The sequence below is a fragment of the Aplysia californica genome, unplaced genomic scaffold (genome assembly GCF_000002075.1).
Source record: "Aplysia californica isolate F4 #8 unplaced genomic scaffold, AplCal3.0 scaffold00052, whole genome shotgun sequence".
In the NCBI taxonomy this organism is placed as follows: Eukaryota; Metazoa; Mollusca; class Gastropoda; order Aplysiida; family Aplysiidae; genus Aplysia; species Aplysia californica.
In genome coordinates, this window is record NW_004797322.1 from 273212 (window position 1) to 296897 (window position 23686).

Below are 23686 nucleotides of genomic sequence, written 5' to 3' on the forward strand. Positions count from 1 at the left end.
ACATAACAGGTGTTGAGCCCAAAACAAAAAAATTGATAAAACTTGCCAAGTGGGTGGAAAAATATTGGCTTCTTCGGTTTCATTATTTTGATAAGCGCCTTATTTCACCACAGTAAAACATATATATTTTAGTTCTAGAGGAGCAAAAGTCAAAATTTGATACAAAGTTTGGTTTCATTGGTTTGTTACACCAGTTAATCCTGTATCATAATTGAGTCAAAGGCAGGGAGACTTATCTACATTTGCAATTGTATTTTTTAAAGTAGTAAAGCTACAAAGTGACTGTCATACAGTTATGTCATATTATGCCTTTGAATGGCAGAGTACCACAGAGAATGTGCCTAAATCATAATGGCCATCAGAGCTGACAAGACTATCACCAGTTGTTCCTACTTCCTTTATTTTTTAAGAAAATGTTGCTCAAGAGTATGCTCCACTGAAACATGAACCAAAATGTGAATAAAAATAACTGCACAGAAAGCAAGCAATTTCAATCATTGTCTTACCGTTACACACAGATCCAGCTTCTGTAAAGCCTATTGGACATGTGCAATTGAAACCACCCTCATAGTTTTGACACACCTTGCCTGGTCCACATGGGTTTCCTCCACATTCATCAATGTCTGTTAGGAAATGTAAAACAACTCACAACAGTTATTAGTCATCAAAATACTGTAGAAAAAGTAAACTGTGACAGTTTTTCCTATTGTCAGCTGAAAACCAGAAGGGATAATGTCTATTTTGGCCAAAATGCCAAAAATACTCAAACTGAGGCACTCAAATGACATTCCACAATGTCTGTTAATACCAAAGCTATCAGCCTCTGTAGTTTAGTCACACTTCTAAAAAATGTCTTTGTCCAAATATTTTGATCCGGGTTACATCTTGGCATGGAAACTTATTTTTCTTAGAACAAAGAATTTAGTTATAGTCATCTCTATCTCTCAGCTGTCTAGTGGTAACCTCAACTGACATTCACATTCATTATAGGCCAAGTAAATATTATTCTTTTATTTTTACTATCTAGAGGACTCAATACATTTTGTTCCACAAATATATCCACAGAATTCAAATAGAAAAGGTAAAAAGAAAAGAGACTATTGAAAACACTTTCTTTATCAATACTCTATACACATGGACCGAAGTACAGTAAAATAGTATTTTTCTGGGAGAAAACAATTTTGAAATTCGGGAAAGGGTATTTTTGCAGGGGACAAAGGAATTTCACTGTATGGACAATCATATGAAAAATAATGACTCGTGAAAAAATATTCTTTTACAAAATCAATGTTTTCTGTAGAACTTAGTTGCCTTTGCATCATCAAAAGATGACTGTGTAGTACAATACTAAAACTAGTACCTTTATGTGACCCCCAGAACTACTGATTGCAGCACATAAGCAGGAAAAAAGTTTGGAGGTAACTTGGTCGATTTATCTCCACTTATCACGGACACGCCCAGACAATGTGGTCGCTGGTGAGTGAGAGATGAATTGCTCAACTAGCCTACATACTCATACTACTAACTACTGGTGGGCAGTCCTGGGGATTCCATGAGTGATTCTTGTGGTGCAACACATTGCGGTAATGTAGTAGTACTTGCACTGGCACTTTTGTTCTGCGTCACAAAAGTAACTTGCTATTTCGCAAATTTTACCTCGAGGAAATTTTCACTGTCTTTATCCACCACTGCAAAAAGCATAAAAATTCTACCTCACAAAAAAAGCCCAAATCTTTTACTGTATCAGCATCCCCTCCTCCCCCCCACCCCCCCATAATAGAACAACTATCATAAAAATGTTTTATGTCCCAATTAATTGGGTCTTAAAAGGAATAATCCATCGTTATACATGGATGGGTGATTTACTGATGCAATCATCATTAAAATGAAGAAACATCACTCATCAAGTACAACGATGAACCCAACGGGAAACGGGTTAAAAGTCTTGAAGTGGCACCCTCTTTCCTACTCTCTGGTGGAGCTGTCTTTGCTTTATTATTTCACTGAAAACTAGTAAAGTTTGTACAGTTTCATAGTGGGTGGTTGGCGGGTGCTCTGGTGTGGTTTGCTCCTTCTTTCCTCTAAACAGCTACCGTCTTTATCTCTCCTCCTTCTTTTTTACGTTTGTTGTTACTCTCTTGTAACACCTCTAATCTTCGGCACTTATATGACCTTATTGTGTTGCAAGTGCCGTAAAACTCTTTACTAAAACTAAACAGTTTCATACTTGCTGGAGATGTCATCTCTGACTCAGAGGTTGGCATGTAATGACCTTCCATCTTTCACGGTCATGAGCTACCACTGTGCATTCTGCTATACCCTGAACAGTCCATGTTACTCTTTGTCTTCCCCTGGCTCTCCTGCCCCATATCTTTTCTTCAAGCACTTCTTTCCCAATGGTCTGGTGTCATTTTATGAGACCAAAGCATTGTATTTTTCTACATTTTATTTAGTTAAACAGGGTACTCATACAGTAGAACACTGCTATAGCAGGACATTTTGTTCCAGAAGAAAAATCCCACTGTAAGTGAGTTCCCGCTATAGGAAAGCAAAGGGGAAATGACCGAAAAACTTCTAAAAATCCACATGAATAGGCCTACCTCCCTTCCATATCAATAAAATTTGCGCTTTTGATTAGTCTTCCTTTTCTTGTCAACTTCGTTAATTATCTCAGCTTTTAATTTGAGTAGGAATAATTTCCTATGGTCATTGTTGGCAGCCATCTTTTCCCTGGTTTCATTGCTTTTGCAGTCTATCGTACCGGAAGAGCAACTCTAGAACTGGTGAAGTGGATGCGTGCGTATGCCTATGAGCATCAACGATCGCAATTCAATGAATCAGGAATCACACACTACACGCTCTCCTCTTTTACTTTTTGGCCTAGCCAAGGCCTAGGCCTATATCCTCTCATATTGAGCCTCTAAGCTACGGCACATCACTTTTGGAGTGGCTCACGGAACGCATTCCCTTCGCACCAGCTCTCTCTGCCATCTGCCCCACCTCACTCATCACTGGACTGGCCATTCACAACGCCGCACCACTGACTGCCTGTTTAGAGCCCGCCTACAGCCCCCCTCCACCCCCCCAACCCCTTTCCCCCCAGATAGAGCCCGTTTGATCTCTCCCACTGTATCCGAGTTCGGGCCTTTCCTTGCCACTCTAAATCCGAGCACAGGTAATTGAGTTTGCATAGAGAAAAAAAGGGGATTCCCTTAAGATCCCACTGCAGCAGGTGCCACTGTAGTCGCGTTCTACTGTACTTTGGTGGTGATAATGTAGGCATAAGTACTTAACCTACCTGGCCAAGGTGAGCATACGAAAGCAGATGAATTGGATATCTATTTTTTAGGAGGGGGGAGGGTAGCTGCTTTTGTGTTTTCTGTTTTTTAAAATCAATTTCCTCCAAATGTTTGTGGACTTGACACGGGTGGTACAATACAGGCAATATTTTCTTCCAGCCATTGCCTCTTGTTAGCTGTGGACATTTTTGCAAGTGATTGTCTTCATCCAGCTCCATAAGCAAAGCGATTGGTTCCCCATCTTGTGGATTGAACTGCTAGAAGACTCGCCATCTCATGACAAGTGGAGTCATTACAATACCATAAAACCATTTTAGCCTGGGACCCCACACCCCACCCCCCCCCCCCCCCTTTCCGCTCTCTCTCTCACACACACACACACACACACACACACACACACACATACACACACACACACAAACACACACACTAACAAATCCATGTTAGTCCTCTGAAGAACCCCAATGTTTTTCAATGATAGAATAGAAATGTAAAAGAAGAATCCAGAACAAATGAACAATTATTCACCTTTACACAACGACCCAACTTCGGTGAATCCTGAATCACATGTACAGGTGTAAGAGCCCTCATTGTTAGCACACACTGCATTCTCCTGACATGGTGTTCCGGTACATTCGTCTATGTCTGTGCACAGAAAATAGTTAACATTATACCCCCATTTAATCAAATCAATGAATAGAAAAAGCACTTAATTTGTATCTCATTTTGCCTTGAATCGCTTCTTCAGCTCAAGCCAAAACCATAAATGCAATGCCTTTACTATAACAACATGGATGTTTTTATACATGTACGCATGATGACGGTGAAGATCTTCTTGGCAGAAAATGGGTAGCTGTCAAAGCTGTTTTTGGACTTTTAAAAAAAAAGAAAAACACTTCCCTAAAATCATATGCAGTCAGTCATTCATGGTAGAACACAAAGTTCTGAGAATGTTTCCATGAAGAACAACAAAAACTCAGATCGCAATTGTATTCAAGTCTAAAAATTCTACATGTTGAAAAGCATTGTAACAATTAAATCTGGCAAAACATAAGGTACAGAAAATTAAAGTATTATTTTCCCACATGCCCTCTTGCTAGTGGAAACATGAAAGAGTCAAACAGAAGGAGTGACTTTTAGTCACATGGGTCAAAACTTTACCTGTACACCCTGATACAGTGGCTTCAAATCCAACAGCACAGGTACAGCTGTAAGAGCCCACAGTGTTGTTACACACTTCATTTCTCTGGCAAGGGGATCCTTCACATTCGTCAATGTCTGATAAAACATTAAAAAAATAAAACAAATTGTGTTTCCACATTACATTCCCATTTCACTTTTTTGTTTAAAAGAGAGAGAGAAAAAATTGTGCAAATCATCAGTCATAAAAGTTTACCAGAAATAGGAATAGACCCCCTGTTCTGTCACAGAGCAAAAAAAAAAAAAGATTGTTTGTCATTTTCCATTCTGTTCCAAGTGAAATGAGTCGTTTTTTTTATGGCAGATGGCTGATCCGTTCCTGACAGTAGCACAGGAACAATCCTGCTATTAGTTGCAGTTGTTGAATGGAATGTGCCCTTACAGGGGATTAGCATCTAGGAAAAAAAATTCAGTTTCGTACTGCCAGTGGTGGATCATGAAATAACAAACAGAAAATGAAACTTTCTTTCTTTGCACTAAAAAGGTATGGAAAGATAAAGTAAGAATAGAAAAGGGGGGAAAATCATAAAGTTAGTAAATTCCACCATATTAAAGAATGTGGTAGTTTCAAGGGGTACCAGAAGCAATTATGGAAGTAATTAATTCAGGACTGACTTAGGAAGCCAAGATTTCAGGATAATGATTCTGAGGGTATCAAAATTTCAAGCTACTTAGCTTGAACTGTTAAGCAAAACTACTTATGAGGTGATTCTATGTATTTGCTGGGTTCCATGGAGAAGTCTTAAATGTGACTAACTTCAGGTAGCTTAATTTGGAAGTCTTTGTACAAAGTGGTATATTGCTATTTCAAGTTTATTCAATCCCCAGAGACCTTCAAACCTCCCAAACCTCCCAAACCTCCAAATTTCATTGGTCAGTCCTACTTAAAATGTTTACAGAGTGTGGACCAGAGACCGCATGTACATGTCAGAGGCACATATTCTCTTCGGAGACTTATTGTAGAAAAGCTACTACAGTCTAAACATCAAAAACATAAAGAGTGGACTTTGACAAAATAGCTTTTTGTTGCAGTATATCGTAAAACATTTCACCTCCATATTATGATTAAGGTAAGAAAAGTTAATATTCTTACTTGATAGCAACACTACATGTGCAAACTACAAATCTACTGTCACCAGTTTTGAATTAAAAAACCAACAGGTGCAAAGAAGTATTGAGGAAAAATAGGATACCATTTTCTTGAGGACTCCCTGTATTAACACCATTTAGGCTGCACATGTACAACAACTGTTCGAGATCTGTGCCTCTGTACCTTTCACAGTGACTAGGACTACCAAGCATGGGTGGTTGGTGGGTGCTCTGGTGTGGTTTGCTCTTTCTTTCCTATCAAACATCTACCACCCTTCTCTCTCCTTTTTTAACACCTCATATCTTCGGCACTTAAATAACCTGATTATGTTGAAAATCCTGTAACATGCTTTACTAAAACAAAGACTACCAAGCCACGCTTCTACACAAAGGGACTACAAGGTGTTTTGCTCACCGACACAGATATTGCTGGTGCTGTTCACAAAGCCAGGAGAACATGTACAGTCAAAAGAGCCGGGAGAGTTGGTGCAGTCTTCATTTACCCCACATTTGCCTAAATCACATTCATTGATATCTGTGGAGAGGGGAAGAGAAAGACAATTAAAAGTAATATCTGAACTGATATTATACTGACAAGATCTGTGTATATCTTTGGGTATCATATTACTCAAAAGTTGAAATAGTAAGTACCACAAAAGAATGCATACATGTACAAAAACAGTCTCACCTATCAGCATCTATATCCTTCTCTTAATTTTGTTCTCAGTAACTTAAGATCACTATCATCAGAAACTACGCCCATCACTCTTTATGGAGAACCCCTTGCAGAAATTAGTCAATTCAAGTACGGCAGCATTATATCCAAAATTGCAGACTGCCTAGACGACATCCACCAAAGACTTAAAAATGCATGGATCGCTTTTGTGAAATTAAAAACTATGTGGCAGTCAAAGATCATTTTATGGGAGAAAAAAAAAAAAAATATATATAATAGCAATATTTTGGCTGTATTGATGTATGGTTCAGATATATGGAAAACAAAACAATTCAACAAAAATAAAAAAGCTTCCAAACAAAATGTCTACAAAGAATTTTACTAATAAAATGGAATGAATTTATTACTAATAATGAAGTGTTCGAAAGAGCTGGAATTGATGATATCAACATAACAATAAAAAAGAGAAGAAGGATATATCTGGGACATGTTCTGAGAATGCTGAAGACGAGATTGCCCTATCAGACATGGCATTAGAAACAACTGGAAAGAGAAAGCGGGGAAGACCAACTGGAAGCTTTAGAGGCACAATAAGAGATGAGGAAACCTCCCAGGGCCTAGATGTGCCGAAATTGGAGAAAGTGGCCTGGGACAGACAAGCATGGCATCAACTGCTCTCCACCTTATGTACCTGACAGTATAGGGAGAGAGTTAAGTAAGTAAGTAAGTAGCTTAAGATTGCACAATAAGTTTTGTCCAAGAGATTTTTCAGATAGAAATATGGATGTAAAAGTAAAAATGTTTACTCCGTATCTCTGTCAATGGAAGCATGTCGTCTGCCTAGTTTTCCACACACTGCACTCATTTTGGGCCCTGAGTCCTTACCCCATTGCTCTCGAACAGAACAGTGTTGTCTGGCCCCTCTTGTAGAGAGTGTACATGACATCATTAATCTTTCACTTGTGTTTTCTCTCCTATTCTTATAGGAATTTCCTATTCATAACAGTTTTTGACCTCAGGGTATGTGAACAGCACTGGGAGGAAGATGAAGAGTTGGACAGAGGAAATGATCTGAAGACAACTTCAGAGAGTGGACGGGCTATGACGGAACATCTTACAATAGAAAGCTGAAAACTGTGAGAGGAGTGGAAGGAGCTGGCTGCAAAATCTGCAGCCGTTCCCCAATGGTCATCCAGAATGTGATGTGAGGAAAAGCGTCAAAACACATAATTTGCACTAACATCACAAACACTTTTCAGAACAATTACAGTCAACATTAGCCACTAGAGCACACATTTCTCATAGACTGCTCCACATGTTCCCATCACGAAATCGCACCACCTAAAAACTCTTGGCCCTCATAATTGCATGATGTCAAATACCCATGAAAATAACACTACAACATAGTATGTTGATGTACACACGAGTACATAGCTTATATTTGTATGGGATAGTGGGCGATATAAATGCAATCTATTAATACACATACGCACACATGAACACACAGAAGCACCAGAATGAAAAGAAATGCATCACAGTTATTAAAGATAACTTTTTATCATCATGCAGACGGTGACAGCGCAAATGAAAGAAGCTACTTACCCACACATCCAGTCTGTCCAGGTGTGTAGCCAGGCCTACATTCACACTGGAATCCAGGGCTAGTGTTAACACACACTTGATTTGGTCCACAGGGGCTGAGGGCACACTCATTGGCGTCTGCCACAGATAGTAAATAGCTCCAATATAGGGCCTACTTTTTTTTTTACCGAACATTGTCCATGTTTCAGTACACCGCATTTAAAAAACAATAATAAATTTTACTTTTTAAGAAACTGAATAGTCATTAAATAACTTAAGCAGAAAAAGTTACTCTCAAAGAAGTTTTGCACAAATATTGGTGAATATTTGGGTTGAAAATCATTGAAAGTAAACATTTTAATGTTATCCCAGACCACATGATAGGTCTCCTGAATCACAGAGAAAATAATCCTTGGAACAATATTTTTACACCATTTTGGGCCATTTATTTCCACATTTCTGCAGAATACTAGCACTAGGTACAATATATATAAGTAGTATACAATATATGTAGATAGATGAAAGTACTTTTTATTTTTTGTGCGTGTTTTACGGCGCTCCTAACTGCATAAGATCATATGAGCGCGCGGGACCCATTAAACATTTTCAGTTGGTACGAAAATTTGAATTTTGCCCGCATGGCAGCCGAAGCCTACTCTTATCGCATTTGGACCACAAAGGTTTCTTTAATGTGAGCAACTTGAACACAGGACCTCCGAGATTTTTTGCCCTTATCTGAGAAGACTAGGTGTTAGATCTTACCTACCATAGGATCAGGGGTGTGGCTGAAAGACAGCAGTAAGGAGGAGCAAAGGAGTAGTAGCAGAAAGGCTGCAGAAAGATTCAGGAGCCCAGAGGAGCGGGCAAAGGAGGAGAGGGGGAGGGGGGAAAAAAGTGGAGACAAAAGCCTACGATGGAACATAGTTAGAGAAGAGGAAAGTAGGTGAAAGAAGAAATTTTATAGAAATAGCAAAAAATGTTCCATCGCTATCCAGATTTTGAACTGGGGACCTATTGAATGAGAGGCGAACACCGTAACCAATCGACCACCAGAGCTCTCAGATGAAGGTATGTTTAGAAATTAGGTAATATTTCAGACATTGGGATGAAACCTTTGTTTGTTCTTCTAGTTTGGAATAGAGAAGACTGACTTTCAATTTGAACCTAGAGACAGAGGAGCGAGAGAGGGGGAGAGATAGAGGGAGAGGAAGAGAGAGAGAGAGAGAGAGAGAGAGAGAGAGAGAGAGAGAGAGAGAGAGAGAGACTCTGCAGTTAGTGATATTTGGATTTGACGAGGGAGGGGGGGGGGGAAGGACGCAGAAATGCACACTGCACAGTGGCAATCAGCAATGCCCAGGCGCGGTTCATTCATAGAGCAGTCATGCAGTGCCGCCCAAAATGTTTTAATGTTCTTTTACATAAAGCACCCATAATAATACAATTTAAAAAGCCAGAAACAGACATTATGGGCCAAATATTTTATCAAAAAAAGATCTTCGCTGGTGCCGTAAATATACCATTTCTGTGTCTATAGCACCGTACTATGCCATACCAAGGTCCACACGCTTTACTAAACATAATATGATATTCAACAGTAGTAGCCTGACCTATAAATCGCTCTTTGGGAAGACCCAAGCCATGACGACACTCGTAGCGACTTTGGCTGTGCATTAATATTAATAAGAGGGCACATCTCAAATGAGCTCCTCCCGAATAGTGCCGAAACATAGTCCAGAGTGAGCAGTCTAAAAATAAACGCGATAGACTGTACACTGCTCTATTCCAAAATTATGTGAGCTGCGGAGCAATCCAGCACAGTGCTCAAGTCAATTGTGATTGGTTCATTGTCTTGCCACTATATTTGGTGACTCTGTGACCGTGAACCTGAGGGAGGTGAACGTGACATACTTAGGTCACCCTCCTAGGCTAGGAGTTGTGCCTTTGGATGGTTTTGTAGTGGGGTGGTGAAAGTTATTACTTGAGTATTCAGTTCTAATGCTGGATGAACTAAACTGATGTTTAGCTAATAAATTTAGTTCTAGAAATCAAAGCGACAAGTAAAAAGAATGAAAATAAAAGCACAAAGTTCTCCCTCACCAACCCAAAGATCCTAAAATTATATACAATCTCATTTACCAAACCCTTGACTATTTTCAGCCTGTGATAGCATAATTGTGCAAGCCAACTTTCTAACCCCATGAGCTGCCCCTGGAAAAGCCGTATTTGCAAAATTGTCTCCATTGTTGTTATACTATGTATTTGGTATTCTTTGAACACTTATTGTGCATTTAAATATCATATGTTTGTGTGTGTGTGTGTGTGTCTGTCCGTGTGTGTGTGTGTGTGTGTGTGCGCGCACATGCGCGTATGTGTGTAAGTGTGTATGTGTGTGTGTGTGTGTGTGTGTGTGTGTGTGTGTATTAGTGTGTGCATGTTTGCCATTTTAACCTAAATTTCCCGAAGGGGATCAATAAAGTGTAATTTGTATATTGATCTATTTATTCATTGATCTATTTATCTATTTATCATGCCTTAGTCCCTGGACTGAGTTATGGCCAAGTTGTTAGTCACACATACCTGGACAGTTAAGGTTGACGTCAGGCTGTGAACCATCTGAACAAAGACAGTCAAAAGAGCCATCTGTGTTGAAGCATGTCAGGCTTGCACTGCAAGGATTCTGGCCTTGACATTCATCAACATCTGTGGTGGGAAAAAAAGTGTGGTATATGAAGAGGGTATTCTTTTTACAAACCTTTCTATCAGGCATACTCTAAATCTTCAAAATCATTAGCAGGTTATCCTAGTAATCTTCACTATCTGACATCACAATGACACATACTGCATATGTGTCACAGTGTGGTGGAATCAGGCGCTCGGCTCGTCAATTTTTGGGCATACAAGATTATTGGTATCGTCTTAAAGCCTGTTCATTTGCCTTCCTTTTGGTAAAAAAAAATATCTGTCTTTGTTAAATGTTGAATAGAAGACAAAATATTAGTGATTGAAGGAGGGTAGGGTCGCTGGTTTCAGAGGTAAAAAATGGCATAGCTTGAGAGTCCTTGGAAACTGAAAATTTACTATTTTTGTGCCTGTAATAAATGTTTGTAAGTAAAATCCACCCAAACATGTGTTTTTAAATGGACATAAAAGGTGTTGAGTAAAAAAAAAATGTTTAAAAAATTGCCCATTGGCCAAAAAGAAATGCAGATTTCTTTGATGTCATTATTTTGATGAGTGCCTGATTTCATTACGATGCCTCACATATCATTGCGTATAGGATGCATGAGCAGATAAGATGCTGGGAGGTTCAGGAACTAAGGTATTAGTAGGCCTATAAATTATATGTTCGTCGGGTAAGATGCATCAACCTCTTCATGGCATGCACCATCACTTTTGATAGGTTTTTTAAAACATTAATTACCACTCTTCAAAACAAAATAAATGAAACTATTTTTTGACTTACTTTTTTTTGTCAGCACATAAATATAGTTCAACTTATTACTCGCCCTACAGAATTTCTTCTCTTGATGGCCCCCACTGGGTTTTTTGGGTGTAATTTCGTATTTCATGGATAAGACGCAAGGCAAATATGAATCCCAAGTTTTTCAGGTAAAAAGTTAATTTCTATATGTGATGATAAACATAACTGTGGGGGCTCTCGTGGCCTAGAGGTTAAGGTGTTCGCCTCTCATTCAAATGTCCCTGGTTCGAATCCGGGTACCTACGGAAACATTTTCTTCTCTAAAATTAACTCCTTTCACCTCTTTTCCTGCTTTCTAGCAATGTTCAGTCGTCTGCTTTCATCTCCACTTTCTGACACTACCCCTTCACTTCCTTTGCCCCTCCTCTGGGCTCCTGACTCTTTATGCAGCCTTTCTACTGCTACTCCTTGGCTCCTTCTTACTGCTGTCTTTCAGTCACACCCCTGATCTTCTGGTAGGAAAGATCTACACCTAGCCTCCTCGGACAATGGCAAAAAATCTCGGAGGTCTCGTGTGCAAGTTGCGCACGTTAAAGACTCCTTTGTGGTCTAAAATCGATGAGAGTTGGCTTCGGCCGCCACCTAGGCAAAATTCAAAATTTCCTATCAACTGACAATGTGTAATGTGTCCCACGCACTCATATGACCTTATGCAGCAGTGAGCGTCGTAAAACATTTACAAAAATACCTTCCAAAACATAAGTGTCTTGTATTTGATTTCAAAGTTTCTGTTCTTTTATTTTATCAGAACAGAAGCTTTACCGTATCATTGAGTATAACATGTAAGTTTTAATACAAAAATCAGAACTTGAAAGTTGCCCTCCATCTAACCCATGAGATATGGAATTAACTCATTCGCTACGCCGAGCCGTGGGGGGCGGCGCGGCTCAAGTGCCGTCAGTACGTTAAGCCGCCCCCGGCGGCTCGAGAACCGACGTTCAATTTTAGCTTGGTTTCTATTCCAATCCACTTATCCATGTTAAAATAAAGGTCATAATATAATGTTGACTTCCGGGTCAAGCGTTTCCACCGAAAATCGGAAGTTTTGATTCAGTTTTGAAACATGATTTCGTAGTTTATTCGACTTTGTTTTATCGCGAAGCCCAACTTATAGCCCAGACACCAGTCTTAGTACTTTTACACAACAAAATGTATAATTATTTTGCTCACTAAAGAAGTGTAGGACTCTTCTTTATAATATTGATACTATTGGACGCAAATTGCCGGTGCACTGTAATTGAGAAATCAATATTTTTGAGTGCTAGATCTAGGCCTAGATCTAAATAGTCAAAATATTTTTATCTCTCCAAAATCACTACTTTTGGGTGAAATTAATCAAAAAGTACCACTCAAGACATGTATAGGTTTATTCCAAGTGCAATTCTGAATAATTCATCATCTCATTTCGCCCTCCCGAAAAGAATTCGTCCACAAGCCGAAAATAATACGTAGCGAATGAGTTAAACCCACAAAAAACTTAGTGGGGGTTGATCAACGGGACAAACTCCATGGGTCAGGTAATCAGTGAAATATGTTTAGAACAGGTTATAGTAAAAAAAATCCAAAACTTTGATTTGCTTTGTTTCAACATGTGGTTATTAATTTAAAAATCCACTGATGGTGCTTGGGGTGAAGACATAGGTGCATCTTATCCCAAGGACTAGATTTATACTAAAATGTTAGTTCTTAAATCTACTAGCGTCTCGCTCGAGCATGTATACATGATGAAATACACTATTTCCTTTCTGATGACTTAATCTTTAGAAGTGTACTGAAAAATACAAGCATTAGGTAGGCCTGCAATACTGTGTCCTGCAGGAAGACCCTTCATCAGACTTTTGTAAATTTCTCCTTAGAATCACTGGATCCCAGCACCTGCAAATCTCCAACAGACCAGGGGTTTGTGGAAAAGGATATTTGTTTTTTTTTTACCGGTCACATAAGGGAAACTGGGATAAACATAAACTCAGTCAGTCTCATGAACTAGAAACTTCGAAACTTTACAAGTATCTATTCAAAATATTAAATTTTTTTGGTTTTGTTTTGTTTTTGCTTCTCAGGAAAGACTGCACTCAAGATAATCCAAATAAAGTATAAACTCATAGATATTTAAAAAATGTCCTCACCATTTTATGATCAACCAGAGACAGAATTTTTTAAAAAGTACAATAACAAAACCTAAGTTCTGCTTCAAAGAAATAAGGACATAGCAGAAAAGGTCTTAATCTGAAGATGATATATTAGATAGTATTCTTCAAAACTCTAAGTGCTGTACTAAAAAGTTATTAAAGTAAAAGTAAAATACCCCCCCCCACCCCTTCAAACTGCTTTACTAAATGCACACCATTAGGGATCATTGTGGTGTTCACAGCAGTTTTATGGGAATGACAAACAGAAGGCTATGATCTGATATCATTCTGTGTGAGAGTATGGGAGTTATACTTTACTTTTACCCAAAGACCATCTTGCATAGATTATTTTTTAATCTCTTTAGCCCTTGTTATCCTCCTCCTCCTCCTCCTCTTGCATAGATTATTTTTTAATCTCTTTAGCCCTTGTTATCCTCCCCCCCCGACTCTAATAACCTCACCCTATACCTGGCCTTCTTGGTGAGGCGTAAAAAGCAGCAAGAGTTCCCAATTACTGGTTGACTGAGAATCTGGCATAGGTGTTGGTGCAGGCATTTTCAGTGTACTGGGAATATGGTCAGACGGATGTACATTTTTCAGTACAATGCTTCTAATATTAGATGCATGCACCGTCATCAAGCTACTATGGATCTATTTATTACATTTTATACCGTTCAGAGCTCCATAATAGAAACAATGTCAGACTGAGTTAAAAAAATTACGTAGCAATTGTTTTTGGATTGATTGAGTAGGTGTTTTATGGCACTATCGACTCAATTTTGGTCATTTAAGTGCATAGGTTTCACCGCAACAAATCTAGGATCAGAGTCAATTTATACATGAATATCAAATGTGTTTTTGTCAGCATGACATGGCTGCCAGGTTTGTTCTCACCTTCACAAGTACCAGCTGGAACAGAATCCGTATAACCATTAGCACAGGAGCAGATATAAGATCCTGGAACATTTCTACATACGGCATTGGTACTGCAAACACTTCTCTGGCATTCATCAACATCTGAGTAAAGATAGAGAATTATAAAGAAATAAGCATGACAGTCGTACAAAAGTCAGATAATTCATTGTTCACAAATTGAATTGACATTTCCCCTGCAAAACATCTTCATTTTGTAGAAATGCCAGTTGAAATATTACACAGCGGGTTGCTGTTAGGCGGAAACCACTGTAAAATCCAATATACAATCTAGCACGCACAAAGCAAAATTGGCGGGACACGAAAATCTTTTCATTAGGTACGAATTTTGCTATGAACATGTTTTAATACAAAGTATATGTACAATAACAAATTATATTTGTTGTGCGTGTGTTTTTTGCTATGTACATGTCCATAATAAAAATATATGTAACAAAGCAAAAGCGAGAATTACCTTCACACTGCGTTCCAACTTGTTGATACCCAGTAATACAGGTACAGTTGTAAGAGCCCTCTGTATTTGTACACTGCTCTAACAGGGGGCATGGGTTTCCTTCACATTCATCGACATCTGTTCAGATATATTAGATGCTATTAAAATTCAAGGAGCATTGAAGGCATAGAGAAAATAATTTTAGAGTAAAAATGACCTTCACATAGTCATAAACAGATGAGGGAGAAAACCAAAGATCTTGTAAATTAAATTTCCTGAATGACAGGCCGTAAAGAACATCCAGGCAAGACTAAGATATCAAGGATCAACACCACCATCAACGGTCAGATTACCATCAGAGAAACACCTTACGAGGAAGTTGATTCCTTTGCTTACTTAGGTAGCATTATATAGACAAGTTTGGATGAACAGATGAGGATGTAAAGACATGAATAGGCAAGGCAAGGGGTGATCTTATAAAACTTAAAAACATATTTTCAACAGCAGTATTAAACCACTGGACAGACCAAAGAAATGAGCAACTATGGGAAATAGATATAGTAATCAAAAATAGTAAATGAAAGTGGATTGGATACATCTTGAGAAAATCAAAAAAAAGATCAAGCCTTAAGATGGAATTCATTAGGAAAAAGAAAAAAAAGAAGGCCCAAAAGTACTTTGAGGCTGGACTTAGGTTCCGACCTAAAGATAAAACTGGGATACAACTGTACTGAGGTGGAGACCATAGCCCAGGACAGAAGTACATGGAGAATGCTTGTTGATGACCTATTGTCCGGTACTGGGTGAAAAAAGGTGATGATGATGATGATGAAGAATTGTGACTTCACAAACAATGGAAGTTTTCGGAAAAAATGTACTTGTAAGTCAGGTCTTCATAAGTCTTTATCTCCAGCAAGCTTCTTGCGGTCGGAACCGCTGTAAGCGGCATGGGAACATTCCTTTACGATGACTTCAACATTACTTTTCGGCAATTGTCAAAAATAGATCTCTTTTTAAGTTCATTCATTCATTCATTAGATGATGAACTATCAAAATAGGTTCACTTGTTGTGATGTAATGACCCATTTAATGACGTTTTTGTCACTTTTAAATTTAGTACCAAAAAAGGCCCCCTTTGCATGGGTTTATGCCCCCTTGCAAATAAAAAGTTCATGCTGTTGATATTCCTTGATCCTCTGAGAACATCTATGCCACATCATGCATCATCACCCAGCTGTTTAGATGTACAAAGCTTTACAATTTGTAGTTTTAAGAAATTGCAATTTCTTAATATGAAGTAGCAAATGCACGTGATCAATAAATATTTTGTTGGAATTCAAATTCTAAATGTTGAAAAAAAGCAAGAAAAGACACATAACAGGGGTTCTATGGTACAATAAAAAAAAAAAAGAAACAGGTTTTTCTCTTTCCTGAAAAATTTTGCTATCTGAGCCTAAAACAGCACATCTTGCCAATGATTTAGTGTCACGACGCGGTGGTATCAGGCACGTCACTTGTCAATTTTTGGGTATATATAGTTATTGGTATCATCTTAAAGGTTGTTCATTTGCCTTGCATTTGATTTTTGAAATATCCATTTATCTTTATTAGAAGTCAGGATATTTGCAATTGAAGGAGGAGGGGTCACCTGGTATCAGAAGAGGAGTTAGCAAGAAAATGGCCGCCAAAGTTTGGTGACTTCCATAGTGCAAGAGTCCTTAAGAACTGCAAATTTACATTTTTCGTGTCTTTAATCAACGTTTTTCCATACAATCCACACATAAGAATGTCTTTGAATGGACATACAAGGTGTTGAGCCAAAGTGGACGAAAAATGCTGATTTCTTTGATCTCATTATTTCGACGAGCGCCTGATTTCACCACGATGCCTCACATTTGTGTGTGTGCATTATCTTGACGAAACAAAAGATCTAACACTGCATATCAACACTGTGAGGGACTTTATATTGTGAAGAAACCCCCAAAATCTGCTAAACTTTATGAACTGGGTTGTTGAATTGTTCACAATGTCTGAAAAAACATAGTAAATACCAGTCTGTAATAATTAATTTGTGTTTGCTTTAACCCCTCAGGACATAGACATTTCCTTTTATTTCTCTGATCCAGTGGCCACCTGAGTTTGAGCACTTCAGCTTAAGGACATGGACAAGAAACACTATACTTACCTACACATATGTTGTTTGCATTAGACCGGTAGCCAGTAGAGCAGGAGCAAGTGTACGATCCATCGTTGTTAACACAAACCTCATTAGCAGAGCATGGCTGCTGTTGACATTCGTCCACATCTGGTCAAAAATTGAGAATGATAATTATTTACTTATGTAATTATTGTTTAAAGGTTTCATTGAAGCAAAGTATCACAGCATTTGCTTCAGTAGTTTTCCCATTCCAGTAGGAAGATGTATCATTATAAGTTGTCTTGCAATATCATATTGACTCTTTTTTTCTCCGTCATTCTCATTGACTATATATAGGAAGTACAGTAACAACCAAACATTGGTATTAATCAACTCTTTTCTTACATGGTGAATCATATGATGTGGCAGATTTTAATGTTTCTAGTGACTACATCCTGCATGTCATCCACAAATTAATTATTTTTTGCCCTGCATTGAGACAATATGTATGTATTTGAGAAAAAAATCTCAAATAAAACAATTTTCAAACACTTTTTTGTCAGTGAGTATATGCCCTTCACTGAAAACCTAGACAAAAATTGTTTCTCATGGACTTAATCACTGCAAACCGAGTTATGTTATTTTCACTCAAGCCAAGGAGGCTCACAAAGATGATCAAGTGCCACAAATAACCTATTTTTAGGGATGACTGTGAAGCTCCTGTTAACTCCAAAACTTTGAGTCAAAGTCATTGAGTCAAAGTTATTGTTGAAAAAGAGACATTTATGTTTATTAAGAATATCAAAACGTATTATTCATGACTTCAGAAGCCAACAGCAGTTTTTTTCTAAGCACAATCAAACTTTGCATAGCCCTACATGTGCAGTCGCCCTGGCCAAATGGTCAGTAGTAGTAGTATAAGGTTTTACGGCGCTCGCAACTGCTAAGGTCATATGAGCGCGCTCCAAATGGTCATCATAAAGGCAATGAATAGAGCTGTTAAGAGGTTACTGGTATTTCCTTTTTTGAAGTTGGCTTTTTTATAGTGATATTTGAGGACATTGTAACAACCCACTGGACTCACCAAAACCACTTTCAAGAAACTGCATAGGCTGTCAATTTCTTACATGTTTTACCTATCAATTTCATATCAAGTAGGGATGGGACATATGAAAAGCTAAAAAAAGTTGATGACCCATGAGCTCACCATTGCCTCTATATAATATATGTAAATTGGGGAAAGAAAAATCTAATCTGATTTGTAAGCCTGACTAGTTTTACGTGGGTATATTCCTTTTTTCTAGGCATTGTCTGTTTACTGCAGGATGTAGATCTCCAACAATGACCTCCATATTTTTTTTTGTTAGCTGTTCTCCAAGTCAAGGCTGCGACCGTCTGCTTTCTGATGTCATCTTGCAACTTTCTTTGTATTTTTTTTTTACTGTTCTTTGTCTCCATTCAGTGGTTCTTTTAGTTCACTTCAGTTTTGGTTCTTTCCTTCATACTAATCATTGTTTGGTCTAAGTACTTTTGTCATTTTTTTCAATGTCCTTGTAGTAACCATGTGGGTATATTAAAAACAAACAAAAACCACTTGGTTACAGCGGAACTCGGATTCAACGAAGTCGTCGGGCTTGGCATTCAATTTCGTTGAATCCAAGCATTCGTTATGGCAAATATGAGGTTTTTGTGTAGATGGTTACAGACATAGAGCAAGTAATGTATCATGTATTCAACTTTCTCAATCAAAAGTAGTCTGGTTTCAAATGAGAGGCATTTTCGTTTCTTTGATACCGAAGAATTTCTGGAAAATTCAAGGAAAATACACTGAACTCTACCATTAAGCACACAGTGTTCAAATGCACTGTGTCATCTATCATCTATAAAGTTATGTTTGCCAAATAAATTATGTTGTTGTCAGAACCTAACATATGGCAATGTTTGATTCCACAGTCTAGTGCGCAATATATTACGTAGATCTATGTCAAGATTAGCTAATCATTGCAATATTGATCAGTAGCCGGGGTAAAAAAAACCTTGTCGTGTTTGTATCTCTATTGACGTTCCACGCCTGGAACGTTGTACCCCTTACCCCAAGAAACACGCACACATAGTCACATCTCACACATGTGCTGGCCACCAGTCCTGCCCTGACACTTGCTAAGGCAAGGGTGCATGATAACAACATGTGTGTTGGGATGAAAAAAGGCCGCTGATTGGTTGCACAGAGCAGTTCACCCTGTAAGCGATTTAGTTGAATCAGAACTTACTCGCTTACGTGTTCGTTGAATCCGAGTTTTTTAAAATATATTTTTAAGAATTAAAAAAATCTGGGTGGGAATACAACTTCTTTAGTTGAATCCAAGTTTTCGTTGAATCCGTGTTCGTTGAAACCGAGTTCCACTGTACAAACAGCACTTTGAGAACTGGTAATTTTTAAATTGAGTAATCAACCAGTAATTGATCTAATCTGAACAGGCAGTCATTCAGAAAAGAAAGAGGGAGCAATCCGCAAAAGTTGATGTTTCACCTGAACACACAGTTCCATTCAGGACATAGCCTATGGAACATGAACAATCGTAGGAGCCCACAGTGTTGCTACAGTCGTTATTCACCGGACAAGGGTTTCCAGTACATTCGTCAATGTCTGTACAGAAAGAAACAATGTCCATTATACAACTGGCCTAAATCCAAAAACAAAGAGAGATTTTGAAAAAACAGAGGTGGAAGCATAGTGATTCAATGAAATACAGGTAGAAATACTTTTGAAAGTATGATAAAATTTCCTTCCTATTGAAATGTGCCAGGGTTCATTGAGGTGACGTTTAGAGAACCAAGAGATTCAATGTAGGCCTACTGAAACGATCGAGCCAAAGAGACTTACAACCTGGTTTTTTCAATGGCAAGGTATTTTGAGAATGTGTCAAATTATCCAGAAAAATGTAAGAGCTCTAGAATATGGTAGGGCCTACTTAGTTGTTGCGTATGTAATTGCTCTTGGGCAGCTCATTTACACTTTCAAAAGAAACAATTAATAAGAAGCTGCATGTCTGAGCTAAGTTTCATAATTTTCTCCATGAACAGGACAGAGGCCACACTTGGATGAAGAAATAGAGCTTCCCAGGGCAGTTTAGTTAATCTCAGATACCCAATACCAATATATGAGAATGTTATGTCAAACTTATATCATAAGCCAGCTGTTCAGATGTAGGGCCTGCTTATCAAATCTTTTTAAATTGCAGTTTCTTAATTCATGGTATTGTCCGCAAATGCTCAAGACATATTATGTTGACATTCAAATTCAAAATATTGGAAAAAGCAAAAAAGATAAATATTGTAAGTGCAACTTAAAAAAAAAAATAATGTCTTTTCTTTCTCTCTCTTCACAGCCTGGAAATGATGCTTACAATTATCTCTAATTTTGACTTTACAGGCATGTCCTTGCAGTTGAGTATGTTACTCTCCATTCAACTGACTTATGTCTAATTTGGGAGTCACTGCCATTTGCATAAAACTGTACATCCCATTTCATTTTTTAGGTTGAAAAAGTAGAAAATATGCTTAAACTGTGCAATAGCAAAGGTAAGCAGTTAAAGCACAATTTCTCATTTAAGCTATGTCCTGAAACATGCTGGAATCCAAGGGGAACAACAGCAGAATGTATATTTGAAGAAATAAAGTAATCAGGTGTTGAGTTTTAAACTGAACTCTTGACGTATTCAAGCGTTGTCTTTTAAACTATTTTGCTCAACTGCCTCAATGATGACTACTTTGGCATGGGTAATGTGCTTTCTGTTCCCATTCATGTAGTAACTGTAGCCCTGCATTTCAACAGAAAAAAAAAATACCCATGGCACCTGTATGCTGAAGATGAAGAGATTCACACGTATTGAGTTTAAAAAGGAGTTTAATTACATTTTAAAAATATTCTTTTGTAAGTTTGTACTTGGTTATCTACTCAAAATAAGAAAAATCTACCCATAAAGTAGATTTAATTTAAATCAGAAAAACAACACTTTAAAACAAACTATTTGAGAATGTCTATTCAACAGTACTTTTGCATTCAACGGGAAAGAGACAAGCCATTACAGCAAAGTCACCAATCATCTGTCTGAGGTCTTTCCTGTTTGAACTTCATAAGCAGCATAAAAGGGAAAAAGAAAGCGATTCACACTTAGGGTTTTACTTTACCCGAACATCCACTGCCGGGGAAGAAAGTATATCCAGGTGCGCAAGGACAAGTGAAAGAGCCTGGGGTGTTACTGCACACTGTATTTGGTGGGCAAAGATTTAAAGCACATTCGTCTGCATCTGTTCCAAAGGAAAAAGACCATATGTGAGGCATCATGATGAAATCATACGCTCGTCAAATACTGAAATCGGAGAGATCGGCATTTTTCTGCCAGTTTGGAGACTTTTTTAGAACTTTGTTTTCTCGCTCAACACCTTTTATGTCCATTTAAAAACACATTTTTGGGTGGATTTCACTGAAAAACACTGATTAAAGGCAAACATTGCAGATTTTTAGTTTTCTAGGACTTTCAGGCTTTGGAAGTCATCGAACTTTGGCAACTTTTTTCTTGCTAATTATACCTTTGAAACCAGGAAACCCCCACCTCCTTCAATCGACCTCTATTCAAGATATAGGCCTATTGGCATTTTTTTCCATCTAAAGCAAGGCAAATGAACAAAAAAAAAGCTGTAAGCTGAAACCAGTAACTCCGTGTGCCCAAAAATTGACAAGCATCTGATTGCACTGCGTCGTGACGCTTATGATCTTACGTACTAGACTATTAAAACAAAATACAAAATATTAAAAAACCATGCTGTTTTTGCCCACAACTATAAAACAAAAGAAAGTATAAACTGTAAATATGTCACTCTTGGCACCCCATGACTATGTATTATAATTATGTGCAAAATGGTAAAAACAGTGTATTCAATTACCTCTAAAATAGAAACACTGCCTATTAGAAATAAAAGCTGCCTTGATTTTTAAAAAAATCAAAGGAACTCGGCCTACCAAGATGAGAGGAAATATTCTGAGAGGCGCAAGAACAAGAAAAATATACTGTTAATCAAAAGTAAATTTTCAACATAACATGGAGAGCAAAATTCAATGCAAGTATGAGCAGAAATTAGGCAGAAGAAATAGTACATGGCACGACTTAAGTATTATCTTAGTGTCAGCATTCATAAAAGAAGCACATCTGGAAAATCTTTCTCATATGTGAGAAATCATGGTGAAATCAGGCGCTCGTCAATGTATGATGAAATCGAAGAAAACATAATTTTTCTCCCCATTTGATCATTTGTATTTTTTGGCTCAACATCTGTTATGTCTATTTTAAAAGACATTGCTTTGTGGCTTTTTACTAAAAATCGTTGATTAAAGGCAAAGATAGTACATACCAAGATGGGCCACTTCTCTCTTTGAGCCAATTAAAAAAGTGTCCTCAAAATTTGGTGGCGCCCTCTTCACAAAAGCGCACTCTTTGCGAACAGAGTTACCCTACTTGAGTTTTAAAAAATCAAAGTGAAACTAGCAAGTTTTGGGATAAATTTCGGAAGAACGCTTTTTTAAAATGGTTACGCTGACAAAAAACCTCTTCCGGAGGAAAGGGTGATGGTTTTCTTCGTTTAATTTGACTTTAGAATGAAAGGCGAGAGGTCATTAAAATTTAAAAAACCCTAAAACTCCGCACTGAACGTACCCGAACTGCTGATGAACAGCAGTCGACTGCTGATGAACAGCAGTCGATCTGCGCACGCAAGGAGGTGCTATTCCTATTCTTCTTCTGGAAAAACGAAAGAGAGCTTCAAAACAGACGGCAGCGCCATCTGAAGCAAAGAGCATACTTCCTGCGGACACTTTTTTGGCTGAGTGGCCCATCTTGTTATTTACTATCTTTGTTAAAGGCAAACAAAATGTAAATTTCAGTTTCCAAGAACTCTCAAGCTTTGGAAGTCACCAAACTTTGGCGGCCATTCCCCCCCCCCCCCCCCCACTAATTTTACCTCTGAAACCAGGAGACTCCCACCTCCTTCAATTCCATATATATCTCAACTCTATTTAAGATAAATGGGTACTTCTTGTATTGTAAACAAGACAAATGAGCAGGCTGTAAAATGATACTAAAAACTCCATATGACCAAAAATAGACGAGCGCCTGATTCCACCGCATCGTGACACATAATAATATTAGTATGCAACCCACAAAGCACTGTACTCTCATCTATATTCCTCAAGAAAAACGTTTATTTTCTATTTATTTTTTGCTTGTTTATTTGTTCTTTTGAAAACAGTTTTTCATAATAACATATTATGTTTCTGTGTTAAACAAACAAAATTAGGCCTACATGCCAGATACCATGTTTTCGTTACATAAGGAAACAAACAAACAAACCAACAAATAAACATTTTGGTATATTGATACTATTTTTCATCATGACATGTGTTCTGATTTAGCAAACAAACAAAACTGACTAAAGAGACTAACACTACAAGAGCATTTTTATTGTTTAGCTTTCTAAGATCATTATCTGGCTGAAAAATTGTTTTACAGAAATGTTTGTTTAAGTTAATAATTAGTCCTATGATGAGAGCAGTGTTTCAAAGACGTAAAATAAACATATGCAAATAATCAGTTTCTGACAGCCTGTGAATCTTTAAAGTACTTTTTCTGTGTTCTAGATAACTTGATACAAGAGATAATTTCATTTAGTAA

General features: G+C 37.8%; 1 protein-coding gene across 1 annotated transcript in view; it reads right to left on the reverse strand.

The window, feature by feature from the left end:
• Positions 1 to 23686, reverse strand: part of LOC101849279 — a gene marked incomplete in the record, with an annotated part of 263881 nt that overhangs the window by 43226 nt on the left and 196969 nt on the right. The window contains 11 exon segments of the mRNA XM_013079452.2: positions 507 to 623; positions 3828 to 3944; positions 4461 to 4577; positions 6004 to 6123; positions 7867 to 7983; positions 10423 to 10545; positions 14350 to 14472; positions 14843 to 14959; positions 17007 to 17126; positions 19489 to 19605; positions 21150 to 21269. Coding sequence (XP_012934906.2) covers positions 507 to 623; positions 3828 to 3944; positions 4461 to 4577; positions 6004 to 6123; positions 7867 to 7983; positions 10423 to 10545; positions 14350 to 14472; positions 14843 to 14959; positions 17007 to 17126; positions 19489 to 19605; positions 21150 to 21269 — 1308 coding nt within the window.